Genomic DNA, 11,834 nt, shown 5'->3' on the forward strand with positions numbered 1-11,834 from the left:
TTTTGCGATCATTGAACGAATGTGAAGCAGAAATATAAAAATCAGAGAAATTTTCAAATTCAATTTGTCTTGAATCTCGAGCTGCTGGAACGAATAAATTTTGTGGATTCGAATTGTGAAAAGATCGCGGGACATCGATCCTGGCAGTGGATATAAAAAAGGATTTTTAAGCGTGCGAATAAGAATCTTTTCCCGTGTACGAAGAAACGAATAAAGCTTCGGAAAATTTGAGTGTTGGAACGTTTGTTTCAGGAGAGTATCCAGCGGCGATGCAACACGGTGGTCAAGCGAAGCAGCCGCGGCTCTACTCGCTCCTGCTGTGTCTCTGTCTGTTGCTCTATTAGAAACAAAAGGAATTAACGGCGAGGAGGGAATAAAACGCAGGACCGAAGTTCATGGTGCGTGTGACATTAAAAAAGTGAGACCGTGTGAGTGTGCGAACCGAGGAGTTTCCATATAAGAAAAGAGTGAAAAGCTCGACAGAGTAATCGGGAGCTCGGTGTGGACTCGGGGCTCGAAAAAATTCGTCACGAGACCGCCGCGCGGACTAAAAATCTCCGTTGACGCGTTTTTTCAAGCGAGTGCTAAAACTGTAAAAAAAATGATGAAAAAATCTGCGATATCGATACCGCTGATATAAATAAAATAATAACGAGAGAAAGAAGATAATTAATATACAAATAAATGAACAATATATAACAATTGAATAATATCGTGCGATCTTGCTCTTTTAAGGCTGTACATTACTATAAGATACATTAAGTTACGATACGATGCGAGAATCTTTACACAATAATAAAATAATAAATAAAAAGACTAAAGTAGCCGGAGTTATTGAATACGGTCGAACTTTGGTTGACTTTCCTCGTGGTTGAACCTCCCGAATGTCCGGACCCGCAACTTTGTCGCTTGTGTATTAAAAGACGAAATTTTCACCCCCTCCCCTGCCCTTTCCCCAATGTTTTTACTATCGTCACGATAAAATGGAATCGTCGCACCACGTTCGATTCGCGAGGAAAAGTTTAAAACACTAGAAACATGACTCACTTACGAGCCTCTTTTTACTCAATGGAAGTTCGACTGTTGAGCCGCGTACATACACTTTCGTATGTATATCGCGGCATGTTCTACGGCTTCGAGGACACCGTAACCGCGGTATTCGCGGATACGAGTCCTCTCGGCCTCCCCTCCCATCCTCACAAATGGCTTGGCATTCGAGTGGTCTGAGGATATCATCCGCAGCATCCCCCCTGGCTTCGGTTTCACTGCAGGCGTCAAATTGTTCTGGCTCAACCACAAACTTCGATCTTCCTCTGTCCCACAGCCCCCCCCGGGTTTCCATCCACAAAACGCAAGTCCTCCGGCTCTCGAGTTCTCTCGCATATAATGTTAATTTTGGACTTAACTTTAACAACACTTTATTTCACCACGGTCACCATTGACGGACGCAAAGTCTTTGAAAGAAACGACGAAATTGTCCTGACGCGGTGACGCCGAGAAACGCATTTTTGGGGCCTTTTTTCAACGGAATTTTTTTATCTTCAGACGAAAGGCTCGAAATCATTGGACGGGGAAACATAGCAAATGAGGAAAAAGTTGGTGTGAAATGAATCAAGAGAAATAACGAGGAGCATTACTCCCCGATGCTCATTATCATAAACATTTAGTTTTTCGTGGTATTTACCATAAATGAAATGATTTACGGTTCGTTTGAACCTAAATAACGTGATTGGATAAAGTTTGGAGCGAGGCAAAGGTGAAATTAGTGATTCGCGGTAAAGCCTCCGTGATGAATTCGCGGACACACGCACACACAAAGAGGGACACGCGTATGCTGCATGCAGTCGAATAATCAATCGATTAAAATTCACTCGGGTGTTATTGTCCTTGTTCGCGAAATAGCGACGGAGCAGTGCTGGAAAAACGGATAAATAGGGCGAGATAATAAACATGGAAAGCGCGCGGAGAGGCTAAAATTCGATGAAAATTCACAGTTAGCTGGCTATTTCTCACGCGCTTGGAATGCCTCGTATGCGTGCACGTGTGTGAACGACAAACCGGTTAATTACACTACAAAAAATTATTTCGTCGAATAAAGAGTGAAACGCGGGCGGGAACGTGAGCGAAAATGAAATGGAATTATTCCGCGGCATGCTCTAAATTGGACGATAATGAAGAGCCACTTATAAATTCGAATTTCAAACAGGCCAAATTTCCTCGTTCGAATTCATCGAGCTCGAGCGAGTACAAGCTTCGATTGAAGCTTCCGTGAGCTTTTTTCTCTGTCGGTCAATACTTTGGCGACGAGGAAAAAATAGAAACAGCAGCCCCACACTGCCGGGGTTATCGCGTCTCGAATCCGTCACAAATTTCTATAACCGTCGACAAAATAAATGCTTTTTCACATGGAATGACAGAGAAAAAGGTCGAGTAAAACAAACGCGAGAGTCGAATGAATTTCCCCCGATTTTCGGTGGCCCGGGACAATGGTCAAAAACGAACGAAACTTGGTGGCTGTGTTCGCTGTGCGGAGGGGAATCATCAGTGCGTTATTGTTTATATCGAAACGAAAGATACATGCGCGCGTGCAGAGAGAGCGCCGATGCCCGGTAAAATTAACGCCGCTGCGAGGCGACTCCATAAAACGCGTTATTTCATACCCCCGCGAAAACCACAATCTCCACACAATGGTACGTCATTAACGTTGATTAATTTTCCCGAGATATTTCATCAAATCCCAATGCGGACTAAATATAATTCGCAAACGAGATGGGCTCACTTCGCGAATACTCCAGGAACGCGATGAAAACTCCGCGCTTTTCCGAATTTTCTTTTCTCATTTCACTTGAAACAGAAGTTCAAAAAACTCGCGCGAAAAACTGTTTTCAACAGCAAGAACCTCTCAAGAACGCGGAAGAAAACATTCGCGCAGCCTTCGGGACCGTTTGCCTCTCCGAGGACCCCTCGCGGGGCATTAATTTGATGGATGAGCATCTCCCGCGAGCGCGCTGGGATATCGCGAGTGTACAGAAAAATACATTGTACCGTGTTGCACTGATAAAAATAAGGTGAACAAAATTTATCTCGACTTTGTTCGGAGCGAATTCCGTTACTCCGAGAGTGGGGCATTCACCGACCGATATAAAGAAACGTACGAGAATGTATGTGTAAGTACGAATAACACGGATGCATTAAATTATACGAAGCAGCATGTCGGATTGCATCAAGAAATCAGTGAAATTGTGATGTCGAATTTAATTTTTTTATCAATAAAAAGAAACTTGAACTTATTCATTTTTAAATAATTCGTTCGTAACTGTCAATTAAATAATTTCTGAAAAATGGCATGGGCAGAAACGCGTTGAAAATAGGAGCGTTTAACAGCATAGAAATCGCGCTGCGTCTGCGATAAAAAATGCCCGAAAATTCTCGTGGCATCGAGGCCAATTACTTTCCCGAGATTCCGATCTAATCGCAACACAAAACGAGGGAAAAAGGGGGATTATTTAGAGTAATTATTTTGTTTTTTGTTTTGTTTTTGTTTTTTTTTTTAAATTCTCGAAACGTGGTTAAACATAGTCGTATCGCGTTAGCCAAATATCGGATCGTTTATCTTGTAAAATTAATGGGACCGCGGCTATTTTCCCCTTTCGAATGTTCCTCCTGCGCGGGAAGATGAAAAATAAAAAAAGAAAAGCCCCGCGGAGCGACGCTATAAATCGTTAGCTCGCGTTTCGTGACTAAAGGTGCGGTGGAAAAGAAGAGCGAGGAAGAGGGCGGAATAGAATTGACGAAAAAACGAGAGCCCTCCCCCTTATCCAGCAGGATTGTAGATAGTACATATTTATGAACATATCAATCGTCGAAAATTTTCACGAGCATGCATAACGTGGCAAAAAACGATCCCGAGAGCCTCCAATTCTATCCTTTTTCTTCCCTTTTCTCAAGTATTACTCTCACACTCGTGTGTTATATTACCATAAACGGCCTAGGGGGATGGTGGGATCTCCGGACGAATCTGTATGTAAATACAAATCCAAGGAAAAAGGAAAAAAACCGAGAGAAAAAAAAATATAATTGCATTAATGTTGAACGTAAGCTCGGAAGAAAAAAATGTCGATAAGCTCTCTTCTTGCGAGAAGATAACAATTGTAAATACTGTACTTTAAGGACTCTTCATACTTATTTTTTTCGTCTCGACAATACTATTTTACGGTGTATAATAACGTAAAATAATGTGTTTTACGACGTCGCGTTGGCCTGGCATATTGACTCAATTCGTCATCGTTTTTTGCATTATTTCTTTTCTTTTTTACGCGAGTGTGAACACAATCGCAGCGAGTGTTAAAAATCTTTATATATTTTGACCAAAGGACACGTCGATGCATTTGTGATAAACGCACGCGAACGAAGAGTGAATCTACGACGTTATATTAAAATGTATTAATACGAATATAGTTATATCAATGTCGGCGCAAAGTGCACGTCGACGACGTTCGAACGGAGGACAAATTGGACAATGGTTTAACAATATTATAAAATGACACTGATCTGTGACGTTCGGCGATCAAAGAAACTCTCGCATCATAAAGATTATCATGACGACACTGAATAGTTATATCAAAACGACGAAATAAATGAACGAAATAAAGAGAGAAAACAAAAAGAAAAGAAACCCACGACCCGACGGATCTCTAACGATAAAACGATAAATGTACTAAATATCAAATACGCAAAATTATTGTCATTGTAAACGTACGGAGATAGTCAGTGTTAAGTGATTGTAACTATCTGCGTAATTACGTTGAAACCGAGTAATTGTACTTGGAGGAAGAAAAGTGAGGAGGAAAACGAGAGATAAATCATTAGAGGGAAAAAGATGAATCGATCGAGTCTTTTTCTAGTGAGAATGTGATACAACGTGCGTCTGCGGAGGAAGATTGCGAGGATTGTTTGAAAAATGTACCTGTTGTGGGGTCTGATGAATCGGTGCGCGATTCAACGATTTAAAAACAAATTTACTTTCGAATTAAACGCTTTTTTCATCCTTACTATGTAATATCGAAGGGAAGTGGTGGAAAGATGCAGTGAATTTATAAAATGGAGTAAGCCGCGCTTTTGATAAAGTTACAACTGTTTCAATCATTTTTATTCGTCGTGATAACCGTTCGGGTTTTCACTCAGTCTGAAAATTTTTATTGATCACGCAATTATAACGACTATTCATTTCCGCATCGACTCCCCCTTCTTGTAATCTACTCTTCTCATTAACCGTGCTCGTTTATGCGATCGCGCCATCACCTTTTTCACGTCTAATCATTTGATTTTGTAACGAAAAATCTCACATTTTTCCAGATTAAATAAAACGGAGTGAAATAAATAGTCGAGGGAGGTGTAAATAATTCTGTTGGAGAGTTTGGGAACGTCGGGGAGGAAGAGATCGACGAGAATAAAAATCGTTCGAGGCACGAGTGTCAGAACGACAAACGCGTTTCGTTACTTCAATCCCAGAGGCAGCAAAATGAAAACAATTAATTTTTATCGACCCATCAACTTTCCCAGTTTCTAATCGAATAAAAAACTTGGCTTATCGCGAAATAATTCTTGAAAACGCCCGGACCCTTTACCCTCGAGGAGCGAAGTAACGAAGTGACGTCAGAGTCAGAGTATCTATGGTGCATGAAAATTGAGACAATGACGGGAGGCTAAGCCGAGGGTTCGTTGGATGTACGCGAGTGTATGACGATGCAAATTTAACACGAGAGAACAGAGAGAATCGAGGATTAGGCTTTCGGGAGGCCTGGTGACGTGGAAAAAAGAGGAACGTCTTAGGGCAAAGCATAAAGGAAACATCACAGACACGCGACGCGCGTTAAGAGTGGTGAGACACTATCGAATTGCCAGGGTTAAATTGAAACACGCGCGTATGTGAGCCCACCTTTCGCACGTGTGTACTCGTAAATTTAACTCAAACTTGAGCTGTATATGCCCGTGTATGAAATTCACTTTGAACAGTGCGATGTCAACGACTATCCTCGAGAATTTCGATGCCTTTCTCTCGCTCTATTCCCACGTCTTTCTCTCTCAAAGGAAACCTTAATCTATTTGAGCTTGAAGCGCGCGAGAGAGTATACGCGACTCACGAAACCGCTGGTACGCCGACAGGGGGACTCTTGTTAATTGAAACGTACAGGGAGAAATTACGTGTGCGGTCTACTCCTCCCACCTGATTTTCTCTGTTTAGACAGACAAAAGTATGGGAAAATGGACCTCTGATGAAAATCCGACGTGCATCCGATTGTTTTTCTTTGAAATTCACTGAACTCAAACTGAACTCATCTGAGCTGCTGCAAATTCTACTTTGGCAAGGAATCGTCAACGAATTCATTTTTCTCATTTTCCTCCAAATTTCGCACGCGTCGAAATAACTTGAATCGTCACTTCGTTATCGATTGCTCGAATTTGAGGCTGCTCTCATGCCAAAGATTGCTCGTAAGCCACGAACTTCAATTGAGCTTCCGGTACAAATTCGTAACTTTGAACTTCCCGATGAAGTGACCGCATTACAGTTTGACGTTAATTTCAAAGTTTTTTCCCTCTTTACTCAGTTTTGAAACGTTTCGATTCCTCGAAACTTGAGAGATTATATTCAAATTCAAAGTCTCGCAATCACTCGTTTTCCACAGTATTTGTAAGCGCAAACAACCACAATATTTTGCTTGTACGAGAGGAGAACCAAAAGATAATATTCCCTCGGACACTATCTTCATTCCCGGCTGAGCTGGTCCGAGGCTTCAAAACATAATGTATTTTTATGATTTCGTTATAGTTAATGAGTTTGAGAAAGAAAAATATTTTTTCTGCGTTCCATCGGAGGATGCCGGAGCAGCAGCAGCAGCTCGGTGCGGTTTTGTATTTGGGTCGAGTTTTACAAGCTCGGGGGGTGCAGGAGTAATGGAGAAATAGAACGAGAAAAAGGAATTGAGCTTAATTCAATTTTTTATTTACTCAATAAAGCGAATATTTCACCGTCGGCGTATGAAACAACAAAAAAACGAGGCGAAACTTTATAATTGCATGGGAAATGAATGAAAGATGAAAGAGAATTTCGCGTTGAATGTTTTATTCTTGCCCGTTTCACAGAGGGGCGAGGCGAATCCACGAAATTTCAAAATATTAAATTTTTTGTGCGCGTCCTCATTTCTAGGCAATCAAACGAGACCGTCCGAGGCGCTACGAAGTCCTCGAAATTCTGATATTCTCTCGTTGTTATTTGCGCGCACGCGCGCCCATCGACCGGAAGAAGCCAAAAGTTAAGCGGGTTCGTTGAATGTGTGTGTGTAAATACGATCGATTATGAACATAATAGGGAATAAGTAAATTATAAATACATTATATAAATATATAAATACATGACGCGCTGATCGATCATTGCCTTTCCGTGTTGACGAAGTTAGATAGTTACGAGGAGGGTGTAATTTTGAGAGAACGTGAAGAGACAAAATATAGAAACGTTAAAAACGAGTGTGATACGACTAACGGAAAAAGAAAACAAATAAGAAAAAAAAAGAAAAATAATATGAGATGACAGAGAAAAGGAAAACGAGCAAAAATGCAGGAAATTGTTAGCAGGAAAAAGATGGAAACACAAAGAAAAAGAAAGGAGTCCTAATTCCTAAATCCTTTGATTTAGTCATGTATCACCACGTAAATATGTTGATTTAGGCTAACGAATAACTATTAAGTGTTCCATTTAGCCTATACGATGTATATTGTATGTATAATCATGAATAAATTATCAACAGTAATACTGTCCGTAATATAAATTAGATTTTCAATCGCTCTTCCATTTTTTCAAATTCGTTGAACAACAGAAACATCGATCAATGTCACTATTCACAGCACGTTGAGTTCAAGCATTCCACGATGTCATCGGTCACCTGAGCTCGCCTCAAGTTTTCCGAGTCGACGTTTTTCGACATCGTTTTAACGATTGCGATTCCTGCAATGCACTCGAAAGCACTGCCATACTGAAAGCTTTGGTCTGGGAGGCTAGCGTAGGTGCGAAAAGAGAGAACAGCAAATTGGGGAAGTGAAATTTTTTGAATGGGTTTCAAATCGACCATTGGCCACAACTCGTTTGCATTGTTGACTCGAGTACTTATTTGGTTTTTAGATTTCGGATGGACTTCGTTGAAGCTGGAGTGTCCAGGGCGAAACGCTTCGAAGGAATTTCACCAGCCGACGACGATGTTCGTACTGATTTTTTGTTTTTTACATTTTCTTATTTTATGGCGTTGCTGCGAGTACTTTTTCCAGCTCTTACAAAGCCTTCTCATCACTTTTTCATGACTAAAAAGGCACCCACCAGCTTGCCTGAGGATCTGCTGACTGTAATGAGAGTTTATTCGCCGTCAGTGGCCGATTTTCTGCCATTTTTAGTATTTTTCAATCTTTTAATCTCGTTCGAATCTGTCTTTGTGTTTGAACGAAAAAGCCTCTTTTCGGCGAAGACGTATTCAAGAAAAAACAATTGAGAGTGTGGCCTTTTTGGAATGTTCAAGTAGACGAAGGGTCTTGAAAGTGTAAATACACGGTGCACTGGATCTATAATCGTTCTCCGGTGATCCGGGGCTTCGAACGGAGACTCGAGCCACGCTCCAATAACTCTCCTCGCGATCCTTGCTCTCCGGTAAAACTTGAGGGACATAAATATACATACAGGCGGATATAGCGCTCGGTAAAAAACCGCACGCGCACGTGATCGAGCATCTCGCCGAACGAGATAAGGCATATGCTGATGGAAACGATTTTTTCCCCTTTTTGCCGCCCTCCCGCCCCTGCGACCCGTGTACATACGTATATTTAACGCCAGGGCGTTTCGTTTCCATATTTTACGAGGTAGAAAAGCGAGTTGGTAGAAATTTGGACCTCCGAGAAAATCTGACCATTTATCGTCGATCCGGAAGATTTTTCGTCGCGAAAATACGAAATTCAAAGAAACTCGGCGCACAATTTTCTCGGGGTGTTCACCAGCGACGGATTTTTTAAGCTTCACAGAAAGGAACAATTGCAGACTAAAAAAAAGCCTCGGACGATCCCTCATCTCCTCAAACTTTTATTCTCCCGGCCCTCTCCTTACGGTCAGATAACCAAGAGTCCATAAATTGTGATTGAATTAACTGTAGAGGGCGCTCCGCCAGGCCGGCTGAAGCGGGGCCGTGTCGTAAAAATCCACAGAGATTTATCCAGCCCGGTATACGTTTGAAATCCTGTGGAATGCGCAAGTGACCCAAATGTCGTGTATCTGGTTCAAATTTTCACCAACACTCGTCCTATGTACACGGGGATACGTGACTACATAATAATCTCGAGCGACCGTATAACCCGAAGAATTGGGTCAAATTGATCGTATCTTCGTCATCGACGAGACGAGGAAAACAGCACGAGGAAAAAGATGGAAAGTGAGGGAAAGAGGAGGAGGAGGAGAGCGTCGAACTACGAAGGGGGTGCAGCCACCCTGTTCGAGGAAGTATTACGATCTTTTAAATTTACTGTAAACGAGTGAGTCTCTGGTATAATTTGGAATAAAAACGCTATCTGGGATACTCGTTGACCAGCGCCATCTCTTTTACTTCTCTCCAACCTTCTATCGATATCTATCTTTGTTTCAACGCGATGTGTGATCCTGTATTTCACAATATATGAACAGACGAGCGGGGAATCCCCGGATTTTATGTGTCCATAAACTTGGAACAGCAACAGCAGCATCGAACGACGCGGATTCGAAGGAAAACTCTTTATCAGACTTCGTTCTCGTTTTAATTATTCCCACCTGATTTTCAATTATCCTCCCCCACCGTTTTATGCTGAATTTTAGCACTTGAGGTAATCCTTTCGCACGAGCGCATTTTTTCGTGGCGCAAACTAGGCCACTCGAAATTTGGACTAATTCCTAACCTCTGAGAAGTCACGGTCGCATGAAAAAAGCTTCTGATTCTGCCATTTTTCCAACTTCTATCGTTGATATCTCTTTCAAGCATTCGGCAACCTTTTTAGAATTTTTTTTTTTTTACAAATTTAGAATTATTTTATAGAAATGTAGTGATGATGGAATATCCACAAGCTCCCGTATAAATTTTACGGTTTTTGACGCTTTAATTCTTTGTGTAGAATATTCGGGTTCGTGAAAGGAGTAAATGAAAGTAACATTAAGTAGTAAATGTAAAGAAAAGTCTTTTAGATTCGATTCGTTGGAGTGACAAAATGATAATGTTGTTAAAGCCACGTCTGAGGAAAAAAACCACTTTGAAGGAGTCGTTCAAGGGATGTCAACGCAGAAGCCAGAATCCAACCGGAAAAAGGAGAGTACAACGAACATTTTTTTCGAACTCTTCCGAGGGAGAGGCGATACTGCAGCAATAACGATTGATCGAATATATTTGACAGCTCCGAGTGGAGTGGATTCCGCTGGAGCATAAGCGTCGTTGATCGGCAATGATTCGGTCTTAATGGGTTGGAAATCGCAGAGAAGAGACAAAACGTATTTCGAGGCTGCTCAATCAGGCTTTAATGAAGTTGGAAAGTGTCGGAAGTAGACTGCGAATAGAGAAAGTGTCCTCGCAGCCTAATAGGCGGAGGGGCTCCATGACCGTAAATCGTGAATTTTTAATCGCGTACAGCCTGCGAAGAATCGCGGGAGATGAGCAGCCCCCTAGTTTATAATGCAACGAAAATTTAACGGCGTAAAAGAGAAAATATCGGAGAGTGATAACGCGAGGAGGCGAAACTGTGCGGAGAGAGAAAGACCGAGAGAAAAATATCAACAGAGCGAGCTCCAGAGCTGCAGGCCGACGGAAATAGAGAGCGCGATATACAGCGACGTTATCATGTATTCCTTGAGCGTTCGAGAGACACGAGATCCTCTCCCACGGGGACCTATTAGCCGGAGTGACATTGTGTCACGATAGGATTAGAGACCCTATGCGGTTTTGATGAGATCGTGCCATTCGGATAATTACCCAGCGATCCACTTTGTGAGCTGTCAGACCTTGCACCGAGTTCGCTCAATTCGCATCGCATTATACATTACGATTGCACACTGATATATTCACATACAGACCCGCGTGCGAGGAGATATGGATTTGGAGATTACGCGTGAATTCGCACGCGGAACTGCTCGCAAAAACGTCCGAATTATTTCAGTCTTACACGGCGAGACTTTTATACGAATATTTCGGATGAATTTGCTAGAAAAATTTGCTATGTTTTATAGCAGTGCTGTTCTACATCGCCATTCTATTACATTTCACCAAAGTGCATAGTAATTTTGATCCCGACAACAATTCTCTCAAATTTTACTGTGCACGGCAGGCAACATTTATGTCTGCGACATTCTTACATCGAACGATGTATCGATATCTCGATGTCACTCGTGTCTTCGGCGAAATGTTAAAAATTGGTGAATTGGACTGGACAAATTGCTTGAAATTTTACCATGTGCCACTGGTTAATTTTCATGTTTATACTCGCAACGCCTCATATAATTGGTGGGCGTATGAATTTTGCTATGTTATTGAGGAAAATTCAGTGCGGTGAAAGGGAAAATACGAAACTATGTAACTTTTCGTATAGCACAGAGAAACGACTGCTATGTTATCTCCTAAATTGTCATCAAATCATTTCATTATTTACTATGTTTTTTATCAAAATTCGCTCGGTGTTCATTTTTGATATAGTACAGCGCGTTATTTACTATGAACTGTGGTAATGGTTCCCCAAACTTTCGTATTATTTGACATACTCTGTAGCGATTATTATTATAATATCGATGT

General features: G+C 41.6%; 1 protein-coding gene across 17 annotated transcripts in view; it reads left to right on the forward strand.

The window, feature by feature from the left end:
• The window catches only part of LOC122411909 (T-lymphocyte activation antigen CD86-like), a 302,994-nt gene extending 295,186 nt beyond the window's left edge, over positions 1 to 7,808 (forward strand). For 16 of the 17 annotated variants that reach the window (XM_043421002.1, XM_043421007.1, XM_043421006.1 and 13 more), the window contains one exon: positions 253 to 7,808. In XM_043421002.1, coding sequence (XP_043276937.1) covers positions 253 to 344 — 92 coding nt within the window. In that variant the 3' untranslated portion in view covers positions 345 to 7,808. The remainder of the gene's footprint in view (positions 1 to 252) is intronic. The other variant, XM_043420990.1, reaches the window with a different exon arrangement.
• The last annotated feature ends 4,026 nt before the right edge of the window (positions 7,809 to 11,834 follow it).

Source organism: Venturia canescens, chromosome 6 (assembly GCF_019457755.1).
Source record: "Venturia canescens isolate UGA chromosome 6, ASM1945775v1, whole genome shotgun sequence".
NCBI classification, from domain to species: Eukaryota; Metazoa; Arthropoda; class Insecta; order Hymenoptera; family Ichneumonidae; genus Venturia; species Venturia canescens.